General features: G+C 45.1%; 1 protein-coding gene across 1 annotated transcript in view; it reads left to right on the plus strand.

Annotated features, from left to right (window-relative positions):
* The first annotated feature begins 816 nt into the window (after positions 1-816).
* The window catches only part of slco5a1 (solute carrier organic anion transporter family member 5A1), a 39,023-nt gene continuing 25,197 nt past the window's right edge, over positions 817-14,642 (plus strand). The window contains exons 1-2 of the mRNA XM_068708163.1: positions 817-853; positions 1,382-2,750. Coding sequence (XP_068564264.1) covers positions 1,814-2,750 — 937 coding nt within the window. The 5' untranslated portion in view covers positions 817-853; positions 1,382-1,813. The remainder of the gene's footprint in view (positions 854-1,381; positions 2,751-14,642) is intronic.

Below are 14,642 nucleotides of genomic sequence, written 5' to 3' on the forward strand. Positions count from 1 at the left end.
TTTATTTATATATTACAATATTATTATGTTTTACCAACATAAATGTACCAAATGTATTGTTGCAATGGCCATCTGAATGCTTTCTACCAATCACGGCTGGGTCAGCAAGGGCCCCGTGCGGTCCATATGCACTTAACAAGCCACCATATGGGCCGAAAAGCATGCTGGTATACGATGTCATACAGTAATCGAAATCAATGAATGAAAATATGAAAGCATTAGCATTTCCACACGTCATGTCTCAGAGAGTCGCGGTTACATGTTTATACATGTAACTGTTTGTTAGATAGCGACTTGAACGCACGTTTGTTTCACGTTAGAAACTACAAGTCCCAATGTGTCTGAGGACACAAATAATTCATACGCACGTTTGCTGCATTCAGGTTGCATTCTCCTCGTTGGGTTTCAGTGAATCTTGAAGGTTGTCAATAAGAGTTATCATATCTTTGTGTGTCTGGTAAAAAAAAAATACGAGCGAAGAAGACCTAGACATGTGTGATGGTGTTTATTTTCTTTTTAATTTTAGAGCTCAAGTATCACAAAGCTACTTTGTGTTATAGACGTTAAAAGAGTATATCAATAATATCAATAATTAACGAATGTATTGTCAAATTACTTTGTGTAATCTTCATCTATATCACCTTTTATATTTATGTGCTGATGAGCGTAAGTGATCAAACTTCTTTCAGCGTTTCCCCTCCGCTTTATTGGTGCTTCGATCTCTGAATTATCCAATTTCCAACAGCCCATGAAGGCAGCATTTGCCCACCAGCAGCAGCCATCCGCATCAAACAGACCTCATTCACTGAGTGGCCGCTCCGCGAGAACAACAGGCTACCTCCCTCTGTCCTGTGTGAGTATTACAGCCCTCTGAACCTCGAGCCTTTCTCTCAAGTTACGTCAAATAACATCTGTCGCCGTTTTTAGTCGAGGCCGAGACTTATCGTCGCTTAATTTCAGAAATGTCTCGTGCTGAATCGGGTTTTTTAAATTTCTTTTAAAAGTCATGAGTGAGACGTTTGTGGACAGCGTGGTCTTTTGTTCTCTAGATATATTTCTCGTTTTGACAAAGGAACGCTCGTTGTTATTTAAGGTCCCCCGCTGCGACAGTATCACACCTATTCACATATGCGTTTGTTCGTCCGTGTAGGTCATTTTTTTGTTTTGTTTTCATTGTGATATTTCCATGTGTCTAACGGTAGCGATATGAAGTGACCAGTTTAATCCAGGATGGACATATAACCATAAAGCCAGAAGTGAAAGCGGTTATGTTTTCTAGGCTTCTATGTATACATGTATTAATGTCTACTTTAGAAGTAGCAACATTTTTTGAAATATGTTAATATCTTATTTTCATGTTTTTATCCTTTTTTTTATATAGGATGCTGCACATCTCTGGGACAAGGGCTACACAAAAAACCCTAATGAATCTAACAAAGAGCTATAAAATCAACACAACATCCACATGGAATCCTAATTTGGGGGAACATTGTAAAGACATCACCTTTTTTTCATCTGTATATGATAGTTTTTTAACCGTATAAGATATTTATTTAAAATAATTCACTCCTTAGACAATATTCTAAAGTGGTACGATAAGGAAGCTGATGTTCTTCTGTATTCAGACAAGATATCCAGATTGGCTTGTAAGCTATGTGGAATAAACCATGCACATAACTAGAGGGGTTCGGTCCGACCCGCTGGCAGGTCTTTTCTCCAGCAGCAGCTCCACTGTGTCCTCATGTGGCAGTAGTTATTGACTGATTCTTCAGCACAGCCAGGGGCCAACAGAAGCTGCATCTCCGGCTGCACCATGACTTCATCGGACAATGATGAAACGGGGAGCGATCTGTCTGAGTCTCTGGAGATCCGTGAGCTCCAGGACCAGTATACGATGGACCCGGAGACCTGCTTCAAGTCCAAAAGCTTGCCCATCCTGAACGGACCCTGTCCGCCGGATCGAAAGGCCGCCCGCACCTGTGTGGCCGTGGAGGAGGGCAGCGAGCTCCGGTCCAAAACCCCAGACTCCAGTCAGGCGGAGACTCCCTCCTCCAGGACGGACTTCTCCCCCTCGGCCTCCAGCATGGTGGGACTCAGTACCTCTCTACCCGTGGAGGGCCGCAGGGCCGCTGGCTCCGGGGGTAAAAAACTTGGTTTCTCTCTCACCCGCCTTATCTGCATCCCAGCCAGGAAGTATGCGCGGGTCATCCTGAGGGACTCCCGCTGCTTCCTGTTCTGCATGTGCTACCTGACCTTCATTCAGTCCCTGATGGTTTCAGGCTACCTGAGCAGCGTCATCACCACCATTGAGAAGCGCTACAGCCTGCGCAGCTCCGAGTCCGGCTTGCTGGTCAGCTGCTTTGACATCGGCAGCCTGCTGGTGGTGGTCTTCATCTCCTACTTCGGGGGCAGGGGCCAGAGGCCCCGCTGGTTGGCCGTGGGTGGCGTGATCATTGCCGTAGGGGCGGCGTTGTTTTCCCTCCCCCACTTTATCTCGCCGCCCTACCAGATCCAGGAGGTGAACTCCTCGATGGGCCACGAAGGCCTCTGTCAGACCGGCAACGGCAGCGGGCGCGAGCTCGACGTGGCGTCGTGCCCCCGCGACCAGGAAGGCAACGAGCACAACCTGTATGTGACTCTGTTCATATGCGCCCAGATACTTGTGGGCATGGGGTCCACGCCGATATACACCCTGGGGCCCACCTACCTGGACGACAACGTGAAGAAAGAAAATGCATCTCTCTACTTGGGTAAGACGTCCTGTCATTCATTTTATGTTTGCTTTTAGCTGGGTTGGTCTTGTATGTGTGTGTGTTTTGAATGTATCTCCGCGGCAACCTCTGCACCACATCGAGGTAAATACAGACGCTGCAAAGTCAACCATGGATGGGCCAGAAGCACATGAGAGGAGTGTGGGACGAGAAGCAGAACTGGGTTGCTTATGATTAATGGTCCTGAACTGTCTTGAGTGTGTCTCCATAACACTGCTGTGTGTGTGTGTGTGTGTGTGTGTGTGTGTGTGTGTGTGTGTGTGTGTGTGTGTGTGTGTGTGTGTGTGTGTGTGTGTGTGTGTGTGTGCGTGCGCAGAAGGCTCGCAGCAGTAACGCAACATGCTTTGATGTTTAGCCAGAAAAGATGGCTAAAAGTTTCTGCCGTATTTAAGTTTTAGCAGATTTGTCCGGCTGTATTCCTTTCGCAAATTATTTTGTACACGTCTTCGCAGGTATTCTGTAATTCATCTGGTATGCCGGGGGCTTTGCTGGCCTTAATGGTTTTGCTCCGAGTGATTGGTACACGCATACCACATACTGTACATAGCTCACAGAGGAGTTCATGACTGCAGAAGTAATCCTGCTGTGTGCCGGAGCGCTGTAGTTGGGTCATTGGGGCCATGGGGCACCCCTCAATCTGGTGTCTTTAAACAGACGGTCACTTTTCCACTGACCTGTGTGTGTGTGTGTGTGTGTGTCTACGGCTGTAGATAATGATTGTATATTTATCATCGGTTAATCTATTGGTTTATATTCTGGATTAAATTCCAGAAAGTAGCGAAAAATGGCCGCTGAACATTTTTGCTTGATCAAGAACTTGGAATGATTAATAGCTTTGAAATTGTTGTCGATTTATCTTTATTTAAATTCTCAGTATGTTGTTTTTTTTTTGTTTTTTTGGTCTCGTGTAAGGAGCAATGCATGCACCCGTGTAGGACGGGAAAACAACACTCCCACGGTTGCACAGCATTAGCCACCGGCCTTTGATCACAACATTACACAGCCTGTGAAGCACATTCTCCGCTGAGCCCCGCTCCGCTGCCCCCGAGACCCAGTATTGATCGGGACCCTGCGTCACAGGGAGCCAATGCAGCATAGCTTATTGAACCAGGCAGGAAAACGAGGAGAAAACAACCCCAAACACGGGCTCGCTGTGCCCTCACCTCGGCACTGTAGAGCAGATGCATCGGGGCCTCCTCAAGACATCCCAGAGTACAGATGCACTGACCTTGATGGCTTTTGTCGGAGGAGTCCCGGAGGGATAAGCTGTTTTGGGAAAGCAGACATGTTCTGACATGTCAGAGGGTGCGGATAATTGGGGGGAAAATGTCCTAGATGTTCTATCACACAGTCACTGGGCTTCAGTTTTATTACCCAGGTGTTTTCAGTACATTTTTTTTGTTTGACATTTCTCTGAAGGCTTGTTCTGGTATTTGGTGCATGAAAGTCCAGGTGGTGATGGCTTGTCATGTTAGTTTAAATCAAATCCACCTTTTTAGACATCCTAATTCTTTATTTCATCTCAGGAAAAAGACACATTGTTTGGCAAGTGTAAGAGTTAACATTGAAATGTAGCTTTGTAACCTCCACCCATCCCCCGTTCTGTAGCTCCTCTAAACCTGTTCACCCTCCAAGCCATTTTTTATATTTTCCAATTCTAATTTTGTGGGGATATAGGCTACCCATATCTCGAGGAGCCCCCCCTCCCCCCGAAATTACCGTGAGACTGTCCCCCCACACACCCATTAATGTAAACCCCTTCTCAATTTACTCCGGCTCAGAGGGGAGGAGCTGCTTGCTTTTCTAGGACAATGCGATTTACACTGAGGGTACTTCTGATGCCCTTGGAGGAAGAGTGTGTGTGTGTGTGTGTGTGTGTGTGTGTGTGTGTGTGTGTGTGTGTGTGTGTGTGTGTGTGTGTGTGTGTGTGTGTGTGTGTGTGTGTGTGTGTGTGTGTGTGTGTGTGAGAGGATGTTATCTTTGTGTATGCATGCATACACAGTAGGGCAATCCCTCTGACCCCGTCACCCCGTTTCCCAGCTCTGGCCCCACATCTCTATGGTAATGTAACGGGCACAGCATCTGAACTTTACCTCTTCTGCTCTACTTTGTTAGCGAATGGTGAATTGAGGGTGTAGTTAATTTGGCTTTGTATATCTCTTTTTTTTGTTTTGTTTTATAGCACTCCTCCAGAGAGTATAAGGACACAAACTGGCAGCTCGAGTGTGGAAGTAGCCACCGTGTGCACATTTCTGCCTCTTTCCTCGGTCTTTTCTCTCTTTCTGCTCCGACAGATTTACAGCATGCCATTCTCGGCGTTACTATGGTGAACGTTTGTCTCTGAGGAGCCACTCCATCTTGTACGAAGGTGACTCGTTGAGGCTTCTGTTCTTCGGTTGAGTAACAATTCTGTAGTAAACGGGGGAAACAAACTTTATTTGAAACAACACCCGGCTGTTTGTTCCTGATTTGTTGTCTCTGCTGTTTACGGTTGCCTCCAATCTCCAACACCATCTCCGTCTGATTTGGCAACGCAGCGGCCCACAGATCTAAATGATCAATGATCTAAATTCTCCTCATTGAATTGTTGATCCATTACAAGCTTGGGACAGTGGCTGTGACCTCCAGCTATGAGAGGAGAAGGGACAACCTCTGTGATTTACAGGCTAATGATACTGAGAAGCTGTTATTGATGTGGGGTGAATGGAGAGGTCAGCTCTAATTAGATTGCTGTCTGCATGTCCACGCTGCCTTCCAGAGGAGGCGTATGAACTCAGTTTGCAGCAAAAATCCAACTGAAATTCATACTGTTGTTATAACCCTTTGTTTATGCACAGTTTTTCTTTAATAACCTGTTTATTCTCTTGACTTTGCAGCCTCTTTGCAAACAAATGCACATGCAGCTGCCCTCTCCTCATGCAGGAGAACGATAACTGATTCCTGCCGGCCTACAAAAGTCCCACTGCCTCTGCATTAACTCGTCTGTAGTGCCGATGACTCGGAATCTAACGCACTCGTGAGTGTTATTGGTGCTTGTGTGCATTATTAATGTTCTGTTAGATGCTCACGGAAACACCAAGACGTGGGACGCAGGACGGCCTCACATAGTGGGACTGTAGAGGGCTGTTCATTTTACTAAAGAGGAGGAGAAGAGGTGGGGCCCAAGTTAGGAAGAGAGGAGCTTTAACACCCACGGGGGCGGCTTGAAGACTGGTCTTGTCTGCGCTCTCTAATACACACACACACACACACACACACACACACACACACACACACACACACACACACACACACACACACACACACACACACATGCTCGCATAAGCACAAGGGTTGTGTTCTCTGCTCTCTCCCTCTGACAAATTTAGAAAGAACAGTTGCTCTCAGTCTCTCTCCTAAAGTGTGTGTGTGTGTGTGTGTGTGTGTGTGTGTGTGTGTGTGTGTGTCCACCAGATTAGAGCGAAAACAGGAATGAGCATTTCATTCACAGTCGTACCTCACTGTGTTTTTAATTTTTTTGTAAGTATTATCAGTCAGCCCTGGCGCGTCCCTTTTCTGTGCTCACTCAGTCAATTCCGTTAAACTGTTTGTCCTATTCTGCCTAGCAGCCAAAGCAAAATGCAGATCTTGCACGCACACACACACACACACACACACACACACATGCACACAGACACGCACACAGACGCGCACACAGACGCAAACACACACACGTCCCTGGAGACGCTGCTCTCTCCGCCCCACCAGGCTGCTGACGGATCACATTTCGGGATCTGTTAGGGTACACGTTTGACCCCGTCAGAGGCTGGCACACATATTAAAAGAAGGCTGTTTCATCACCGTCGCCTTGGCTTATCCTCAAGGAAGTTTTAAATACCGCCGTGTCCCTTCACTCAGAGCCGTTACTCAGCAGCAGGCGACCTCTTTAGCTGCAGACTGCAGGCCTGCCAGCTCTGACCACCACCACTACTACTATCATGACTGCCCTGTGAACCACTGACCCCTCTGAGGCGGATCCTGCGCCACTGATGACTCCGTCTGTGCTTCAAAATCCTCTCCACCAACCTGCACTCCCTCCAGACAATTTGTCTTTTAATAAGTCCGCAGTAAGAGTAGGAGGGATGGAGTAAGGCAGAGAACGTTCAGTCTAGTGTGGGAGTGCGATTGTTTCCAGAGGCAGGGGTCTTAACCTCAACAGCCGTAGTACGGTCAGCGCCTCATTGGCCGATGACTGCTGGACATTTTTTCAGTGTTGTTTTGAATATGTGGGAAGGTTCCTGGGGAAACGCCGCAAGAGGTTTTTCGTGTTCGCAGGAATTCTGAGAAACCTTTTGTTTTAAGCTATGCGGGAAAGCTTTGTTCCCCCGCTGGCTCTTTGGTCCATGTTGTTCTACCAAATCTGTCTTGATCCCTGGCTGTTGTCGGCTGGGGTTAAGATTAAATAATGCCCCCAAATAGCTTTTGAGGTGGTTTGATTGTGACTGCATAGAAACACAGCAGGGGATTGTTTATTTCTCACGTGCTTTTGGACGTTTACACATTAGAAATCTGCTTGGAAAATAAAATAGGATTCAGATTTTCAGACTGTTATGGCTGAGTGGTTTATGTGTTTGGCCAGATGTTCTACAGTAAGTGCAAAAAGCTCAGGCTGGTAGACACTTCCTCCCCCTACCCACGGAGCCATGAATCCTAATTATTGAGTGTCAAGGGGATTACATAATTACCTGAACCATGTTGGTCAATGTAGACAAATTACAGTACCGCATTCACAAATGAAACGTCTAATTTATCTTACTTGCAAAAAGCATTCTATTTTTATTTCTCACTTTATATTTCCTGTCGAGATGGATAGCTTTAATTCTTCTTTTCACATCCGTTTCTACGTGTTTTATGGCCTGTAACAAAAAAACAAAACAAGAGGCCACTCCACTTAAGATGTCCTTTGTCGTTTCGTCTCTTACTGGCAGAAACCACTCAAAAACCTGCAGCCTCTCTGTGCATCTCCTCTGATTGAACTAATCAGCGTTGTGAAGAGAAACATGCCCGTCCTTTTGCCTGTTGTGTCCAGTCAGGAAGTGAGTTGTTAATCACTAATTAAATGTTTTTTCTGTTGCCAGGGGTACAGTATGTCTTATGATGGCTGTCAGGACAGAGGATACTGTTGCTATTAAACACTAGATTCCCAGAATCGACATATCTGACCTGAATCAACTCTCTCTGGAATCAGATGGTAGCATAGAGTGAACACACACGGCCTGTACGTCCACGTCGAGCTCAATTACATTCCCCTCCGTGCCTCATCTTATCTGCTCAGCTCAGCCCGCCGTCGGGTGTTATTAGGAGTGTTGTTTTCCTACAGAAATGAAAAAAAAAAAATCCCCCTCTGTCCTAGTGTGATGCCCTCAGAGCAGTGGACCGGCTATTGTTCTCCTTGACCCCTTTGCTGCAAAGATGGAGAATGATGGAGGAGGGGCTGCTGGTATTAATGACATTTACATAAGTGTAAGAAGAACATGTTGAGCACGAAAAAAACATACTATTGTTCACAAATATGAAAATAATGTCAGCAAATGCGGTCCTCGACATGGACATCCAAGCAGATTTGCTTGATTTATTTTATAAAATGTGTTTAATTCATTGATATTTTTTTTTCCACTGGTTGTCCTTTTTGCGTGGACGTTTTTGACAGGCAGACTTCACCGTGCACATTCTTCTGTCTGTTGTGGCGGCTCTGCTCTGCCACTGAATGTAGCGTTAAGCTGGTTGCGCATTATATAACTCGGGCTAATAGGCTAACGTGTAACTGAGATACTGCTCATTGGACAGACAGTGTTTTGACAAGAGTCGTCCACTTATGTTAGCTGATCCGAGTTTGCTTATTACTGCGGGATGTTTGGGAGAAAAGTTTTAATTTTACACACAGTAGCGTTCTTTTAATAGCCTAATACAGGTACTGTGGTCATTTTAAATACAAGCCTGATAGTTTAATGCTAATTCTCTATCAGGCTTTTGTTCCTGTAGCTGTGTGTTTTACATTTTTGGGGAGCCTAGTTGTTGGAAGACCGTTGAGGGGAGCGAATGGTGAGAGAGCAGCTGTTTAAAGCTGCCAGGGTGTGTGTGTGTGTGTGTGTGTGTGTGTGTGTGTGTGTGTGTGTGTGTGTGTGTGTGTGTGTGTGTGTGTGTGTGTGTGTGTGTGCGCACCTGCAGTTGGGGGTGGGTGAGGTTTGGGGCTTAGGAGGTTGTTGAGAGTGAGCACAAGTGTTTGCAGGAGCAAGTGTTTTGTGTTGGTTTTCCTGCAAGCTTGCAGCGGTATTCAAACATCTGTGCCCGTGTCAAGAGACTGCAGAGAAGTGCGACCGGCTTCATACACTTGTGCCACAGTGTGTGGGAGGCACCTCTGCTGCAGAACAGGTCTTTTCTGACCTGCGTTTACAACAGGCGGTATGAATGACAGCAGGGCACATGGTAGTCGCTCCATCTGCTGCGTGTTCCGCCACAGTAATTACATTCACACCAATAGTCATCAAAGTATTCCAGATTAATAGTTAAGATCACATAAACTCAGCTATTAATAGTCGTTTAGCCTGTTATCCTTTTTAAGATACCAGTTAAATCTATTTTCTCACTGTTACCAAAGGAATGGAGCTCACACAGACACACATACAGGCATAAAAAGCAGTTGTAAAGGCATGAGCTGATGTTTTAGAATGGAACCATCATTCTTGTTTGTTTTCCTCTTGAGGTGTAGCTGGTGCTGGAATTGGACAGAAGAGGGTAAAACTGATGAATCGGCCACATTCCTCCTGGCTCTGGCCAAAGATGAGGGTTAGCGCTATGAACCAGATTGCTGTGCCATGTCTGAATGAGAGAGGCTGAAAAGCTGCAGGTGCAAGCTTTTGGCATAACACCTAAGCCCCGTACTCCCTACTCAAATGGATACACACACACACACACACACACACACACACACACACACACACACACACACACACACACACACACACACACACACACACACACACACACTCGGTGCCTAAGTATAATGTGGTTGCACCCCCCGGCCCAGATGTCCCTTTCACGGCCCCTCATCAGCTGAAAGATTATCTGCCACCCTCTCAAATGCTGGAACATTATGTATGCACGAACACACAAAGTGGTGACGGCACTCCACCAGTGTGTGTGTGTGTGTGTGTGTGTGTGTGTGTGTGTGTGTGTGTGTGTGTGTGTGTGTGTGTGTGTGTGTGTGTGTGTGTGTGTGTGTGTGTGTGTGTGTGTGTGTGTGTTTTGGCAAGAGGTAATGTAAGGATCCGCTCAGATTGGCTGGAACAGTTTTGATCAGAAGTTGCTAATGAAGCAAGTTTAGGCATAATGACGGCATATGTTTCTGTCAACCAATGGAGGTAAACGCCCAGTCTTCCTCTCCACAATGACTCCAACTGTTCGATGAAGCTGTGAAGCTACAGCGTGGTCAGTTTTCACTTGGAAATGCCTTTTTATAAACCTTCATTGTGCCCTTAATCTCACAAATCTGATGACTAATCCTAACCTAGACCAGCAATTTGTTGATTTAACAGCTTGTCCAGAATAGGGGGGAATAAAGCTCAACAGTGGAGCCTCTGTTCCTGTCTGTCGGCCTACCTGTGCATCATGATCTGTACATTTGCAAGACACCGACCCAAACTTGTCTAAATAGGAGCTTTTATTGTGAAAATTCTTGAAACTGCCCTTCCATTGGAAGCAATTCATCAAGAATAGATTCTGTAAAAGGCATGGGAGTAAGATTCACAAAGAAAGATGTATTAGGAGGAAAGTCCACAAAAGATGATGGATTAGACAATTAAGCATAGAGCAATAGGATTGAGTCAATGTGGCAGTGTGTGAGAGACTTCTGAGAAATATTTAAAAAATGAAGTTCTATAAAAGGGCGGAGGCGCAAAGAAATTAGGCCCAGTCTTTGGACGACATTCCACCAGTAAGCCAGTTAAAGAGAGCTGTGTTGGTGGTATTGGCTTGTCACAAGGGGGGATTGTGAGGAAGAGAGAGGGGAATACATTTCCAGCTGTCTGATAAATAACGCTGGCATAGATGGTGAGAACTTTTCTCCTCTTGACTGACAACAACGTAGGAGTCCTTTTGTGCACAGCATTCACAAAAAATACCTTTCCAGCAGCTGGTGTAAACAGAGTTTAACATGACAGTAAAATCACATCAACCATCTTCACCAGTTCATGTTTTTAAAATAGCAAGTAGGTATAGCTCCTACAGTACTGAGAATAATACATAGTCAGAGACGGTTGCTGTTAGCGTGTACTCCAGCAAACCTTTATTCTAGTACAAGCGAGGAGACGAACATTCGACTGTGACACAAGAGTGGATTTTTCACTCTCTTCCCTTCCCACTTCTGGCCCAATCCCATGTAAAAATAAATAATAAAATCTTCTGGGATTGGAACAATGAATCCTGTCTTATCCCGGTTCCCCGAGTTAATTGAAAGTAGAACTTGTATAAAAACTAGAGGCACCAATCACAAATTTCTTGCCCGATTCTCAATAAATTGTATCGTATGTTCATAAATAATGCACATGATGTGATGAAGAATCAGAGAAGATATTATTCTATACTGTGTATGTAGGCCTATTATAGAGTCAACTGAAACTGTGTGGTTATTTACTCATTCATTTATACGAAACTATGCAGGAATCGGTATCTATTTACAATTTATCACCATCAGTATCAATCAGAAAATATACAAGAACGATTGGGACATATTAGTCACCAACAAAAACAAAATGTTCCCAATATTTAAAAAAAGAAAAAGGAACCCACACATTTGATTTGAAAAGCGTCCTCTAAACTGAGAAGTTAAACCTTTTTTTTGTCCCCAGCAGAGCATTTGTCCATCTGACAGTGATGGATTTCGAGGCCCAGTCACACGTTTCATGCGGCTCAGAAGAGTGAGCCGCTGAGGACTGGTCTGACGCGTGTTGCTGGCCGGCTTCTCCTTCCGTCACCGCCATCCCAGATTCTTGCCCGTTTTTGCCATTTTAGATTTCTTTGCATTCAACCGCAGCCCTCGGTCCCTTAAGTGTACACTGATGGAAGTTAGCAGCGGCAGCAGATCTGTGTTTCTTCTGCTGTCAGTGCAGGTCCAGAAGCCTGACGCCGGCATCAGAATCAGCAGAAAACGGTCATTTTGCGTCAGTCGGGATCCGACGTCGCACCGGGCTTCCTCGGGAGAGCCTTGCATGCTAGAAGCTCAAGCAGCCACTGATGAGGCTCACTGCTACAGCCGTCCTTTCTCTGCTGAGTGGCTCAATCATATCTGGTTAAAACGGTTAATAACATCAATGGCGAGGAAACACATGAAGCGTTGACTCACCGACTGCAGCAGCGGAGCAGCTAGAGATTAAGAAAATTCTCTTTTCTCTCAATTTCTAAATATTTGATTGAGGGAAGTGAGCTTGTTACAGTTTGGGGTTTCTTTGTTCTGTGACAAAGCTTTGGGCATTACTATCCTGCAGTGAGGAGCTTTGGTATAAACCTTAACAAAAGAAACAACACAATTTCTGTCTTTTCTTTCAAAAGGCGCGAGAAAATTCCCATTTCTCCAGTGGAGCATGTACAGTTAGATTTATTTAATTGTGCGTCTCATCCCTACGACTTCAGTCATACGCCTCACCACATCTGGATGAGAGACGAGTCACTGGGTCACAGTTCGGCGTATCGACGAATAGCGTAAGAGGGGGATGGGATGTGAAAAGCAGACTTAAGATGCTGATTAAGTCCTTTGTGCCCCTTGTGATAAGTCATGTCTTTTGCTGAAGGGGCTTAGAACGGTAACGCCCGGAGGAACAGCGGTTCAAAAGCCCTGATGGGTGGCCTGAACGCTGATTTCCAAGTCAGCTTTGATGTTGCTGTCCGTATGGTTCTGTCTGTACCAGTCTGTACCGCCTGCATTCCAGGATCAAAAGTTCTTCACTGTACTCGATCCATTAAAACATTCACCACATCCTGTCCACATTTCAGTCTTATCTCATCCTTTTACCACCCACTGTTCTGCCTGTGGGACGCCAGCACTGTTTTCATTGACTAGTGGTACTGTGCTATAAAATGTTACATGAATATCATCAGATTATAAAGGCATGAGTAGATTATATTCCCATCTTTTTGCCCATTGTGGTCATTTTAATGAATAGTATCGCATACAATTGAATCCTTAAATCGTGCGTCTCTACGGTCAAGCTGTCTACTAATCCAACAGTGAAAAGGATGCTCAAAAATGATATTTAAAACCAAAATGACACTTCATGGCAGAAAATTGCTTCTTGACTTGTTAATACCTGAATGGAGCTGTGTGTGGCTACACAGGTTTTTTGTCTGGCTTCCATCAGTCTGTGTCTATTTTTGTACAACATGTGCTGGTGTGTATTTTACTTTCTGATGGCCACTATAATGTGTTTGTGTGCGTTTTCATGTCCATGTCTTTGAATTAGTGAGTGTAGTTGGGTTTACTACTTGTCTATTTTTCAATCACACTTCATTCTCATTCATTTCCACCACCTCTACTGCCGTTCTTCACTTCCCCCGGCCCTTTTTCTCTGTTCACAGCCTCTCTCTTGACTTCCACCTCATTCCCTCCCTGACGGTTCTTATTCTATAGGAGCGAAGCACTTGTACAAGTACCCGTATAGACATTTATTGACCTGATGCTTAATGCAGGAGCACAATCATGCAATCTCCGCTATGAACGATAATTTGAATGTGGTGAAAGCATGAATCTATGAATTAATATGAGTGATGTGTACAGTGTCTGTCGTATACAGCTGCTTTATACTGTATGAAAATCTTAAATTCCTTAAATCCCCGTAAAATATTTGAAGGCAACATGACAAATATATCGATAAATCTGCAGATTGATCATCGGTACAGAACATGATGCAACATCAACGCACTGGCTTTCCACAGAAAATCAATTCAGAGAAAACATGCTTTTTTGCTGTACATTGTTGCATGAAGGTGGTGTATGCGCATATTAATGCTACTTGTCCCACTGTGTGCATGTGTATAATGTGTGAGGCCACAATTCCAGTGCATGCCCTCTGGGTAAAATTGTAAGGTTAGGACTTGTAAGAAGACACTGCTATGTCAGCAAGTTGCCATGGCAATGCTGTCATTCCCCCTCGTTTCATTGTCTTTTTTTTCCTCCTCTTGTCTTTCGGGGGGGGGAGGTCACATGACTGAATTGATCCCCGTAACACAGGGATACACAGAGCGCTGTCCCTCTCTTTTCGTTCTTCTCCACAGCCGCATAGATCATCTATCACACAGCCGTCACCTGCAGCGTCACTTGTTCAAAGAGTCGGTGCGGCGTGTTGTGCCGACGTGTCTCATAAAGAGGACGTTATTAAATGAAGCGGAATAGCTCATTTAAAGATTTATTTCTCTCTCACGGCAGATGTGGAAATCGATTATCCCGCGTCAAGAGCGAATAGGTAATGTGCGATGCATAATGTTGCATAAATCAACATGACACGGCTCTTGAATAATGCAGAGAAGACCGTTTGATTGAATCTTTTTAGAGATTGGTTTGCTGGCGTTGCCCACTGAATACAAATCCAAGGTAGTTGTGTTGCTGCCTGCCATCCTGACTGAGCTTTGGAGGCTAATAGCCCGGTGGACCGCTACATAATTGATTGAAACTAAGTCTACAGAGAGCCAGGCTCATACCTCTGCAAGCCTCTATTGCAAATGAACAAATGAGACTTACTGCACATGGCCTGCATGTAAACATAAACACACACACACACACACACACACACACACACACACACACACACACACACACACACACACACACACACACACACACAC

This window comes from Cebidichthys violaceus, unplaced genomic scaffold (genome assembly GCF_023349555.1).
Source record: "Cebidichthys violaceus isolate CVI_PGR_0920_01 unplaced genomic scaffold, fCebVio1.0.p SCAF_135, whole genome shotgun sequence".
Lineage (NCBI taxonomy): Eukaryota > Metazoa > Chordata > Actinopteri > Perciformes > Stichaeidae > Cebidichthys > Cebidichthys violaceus.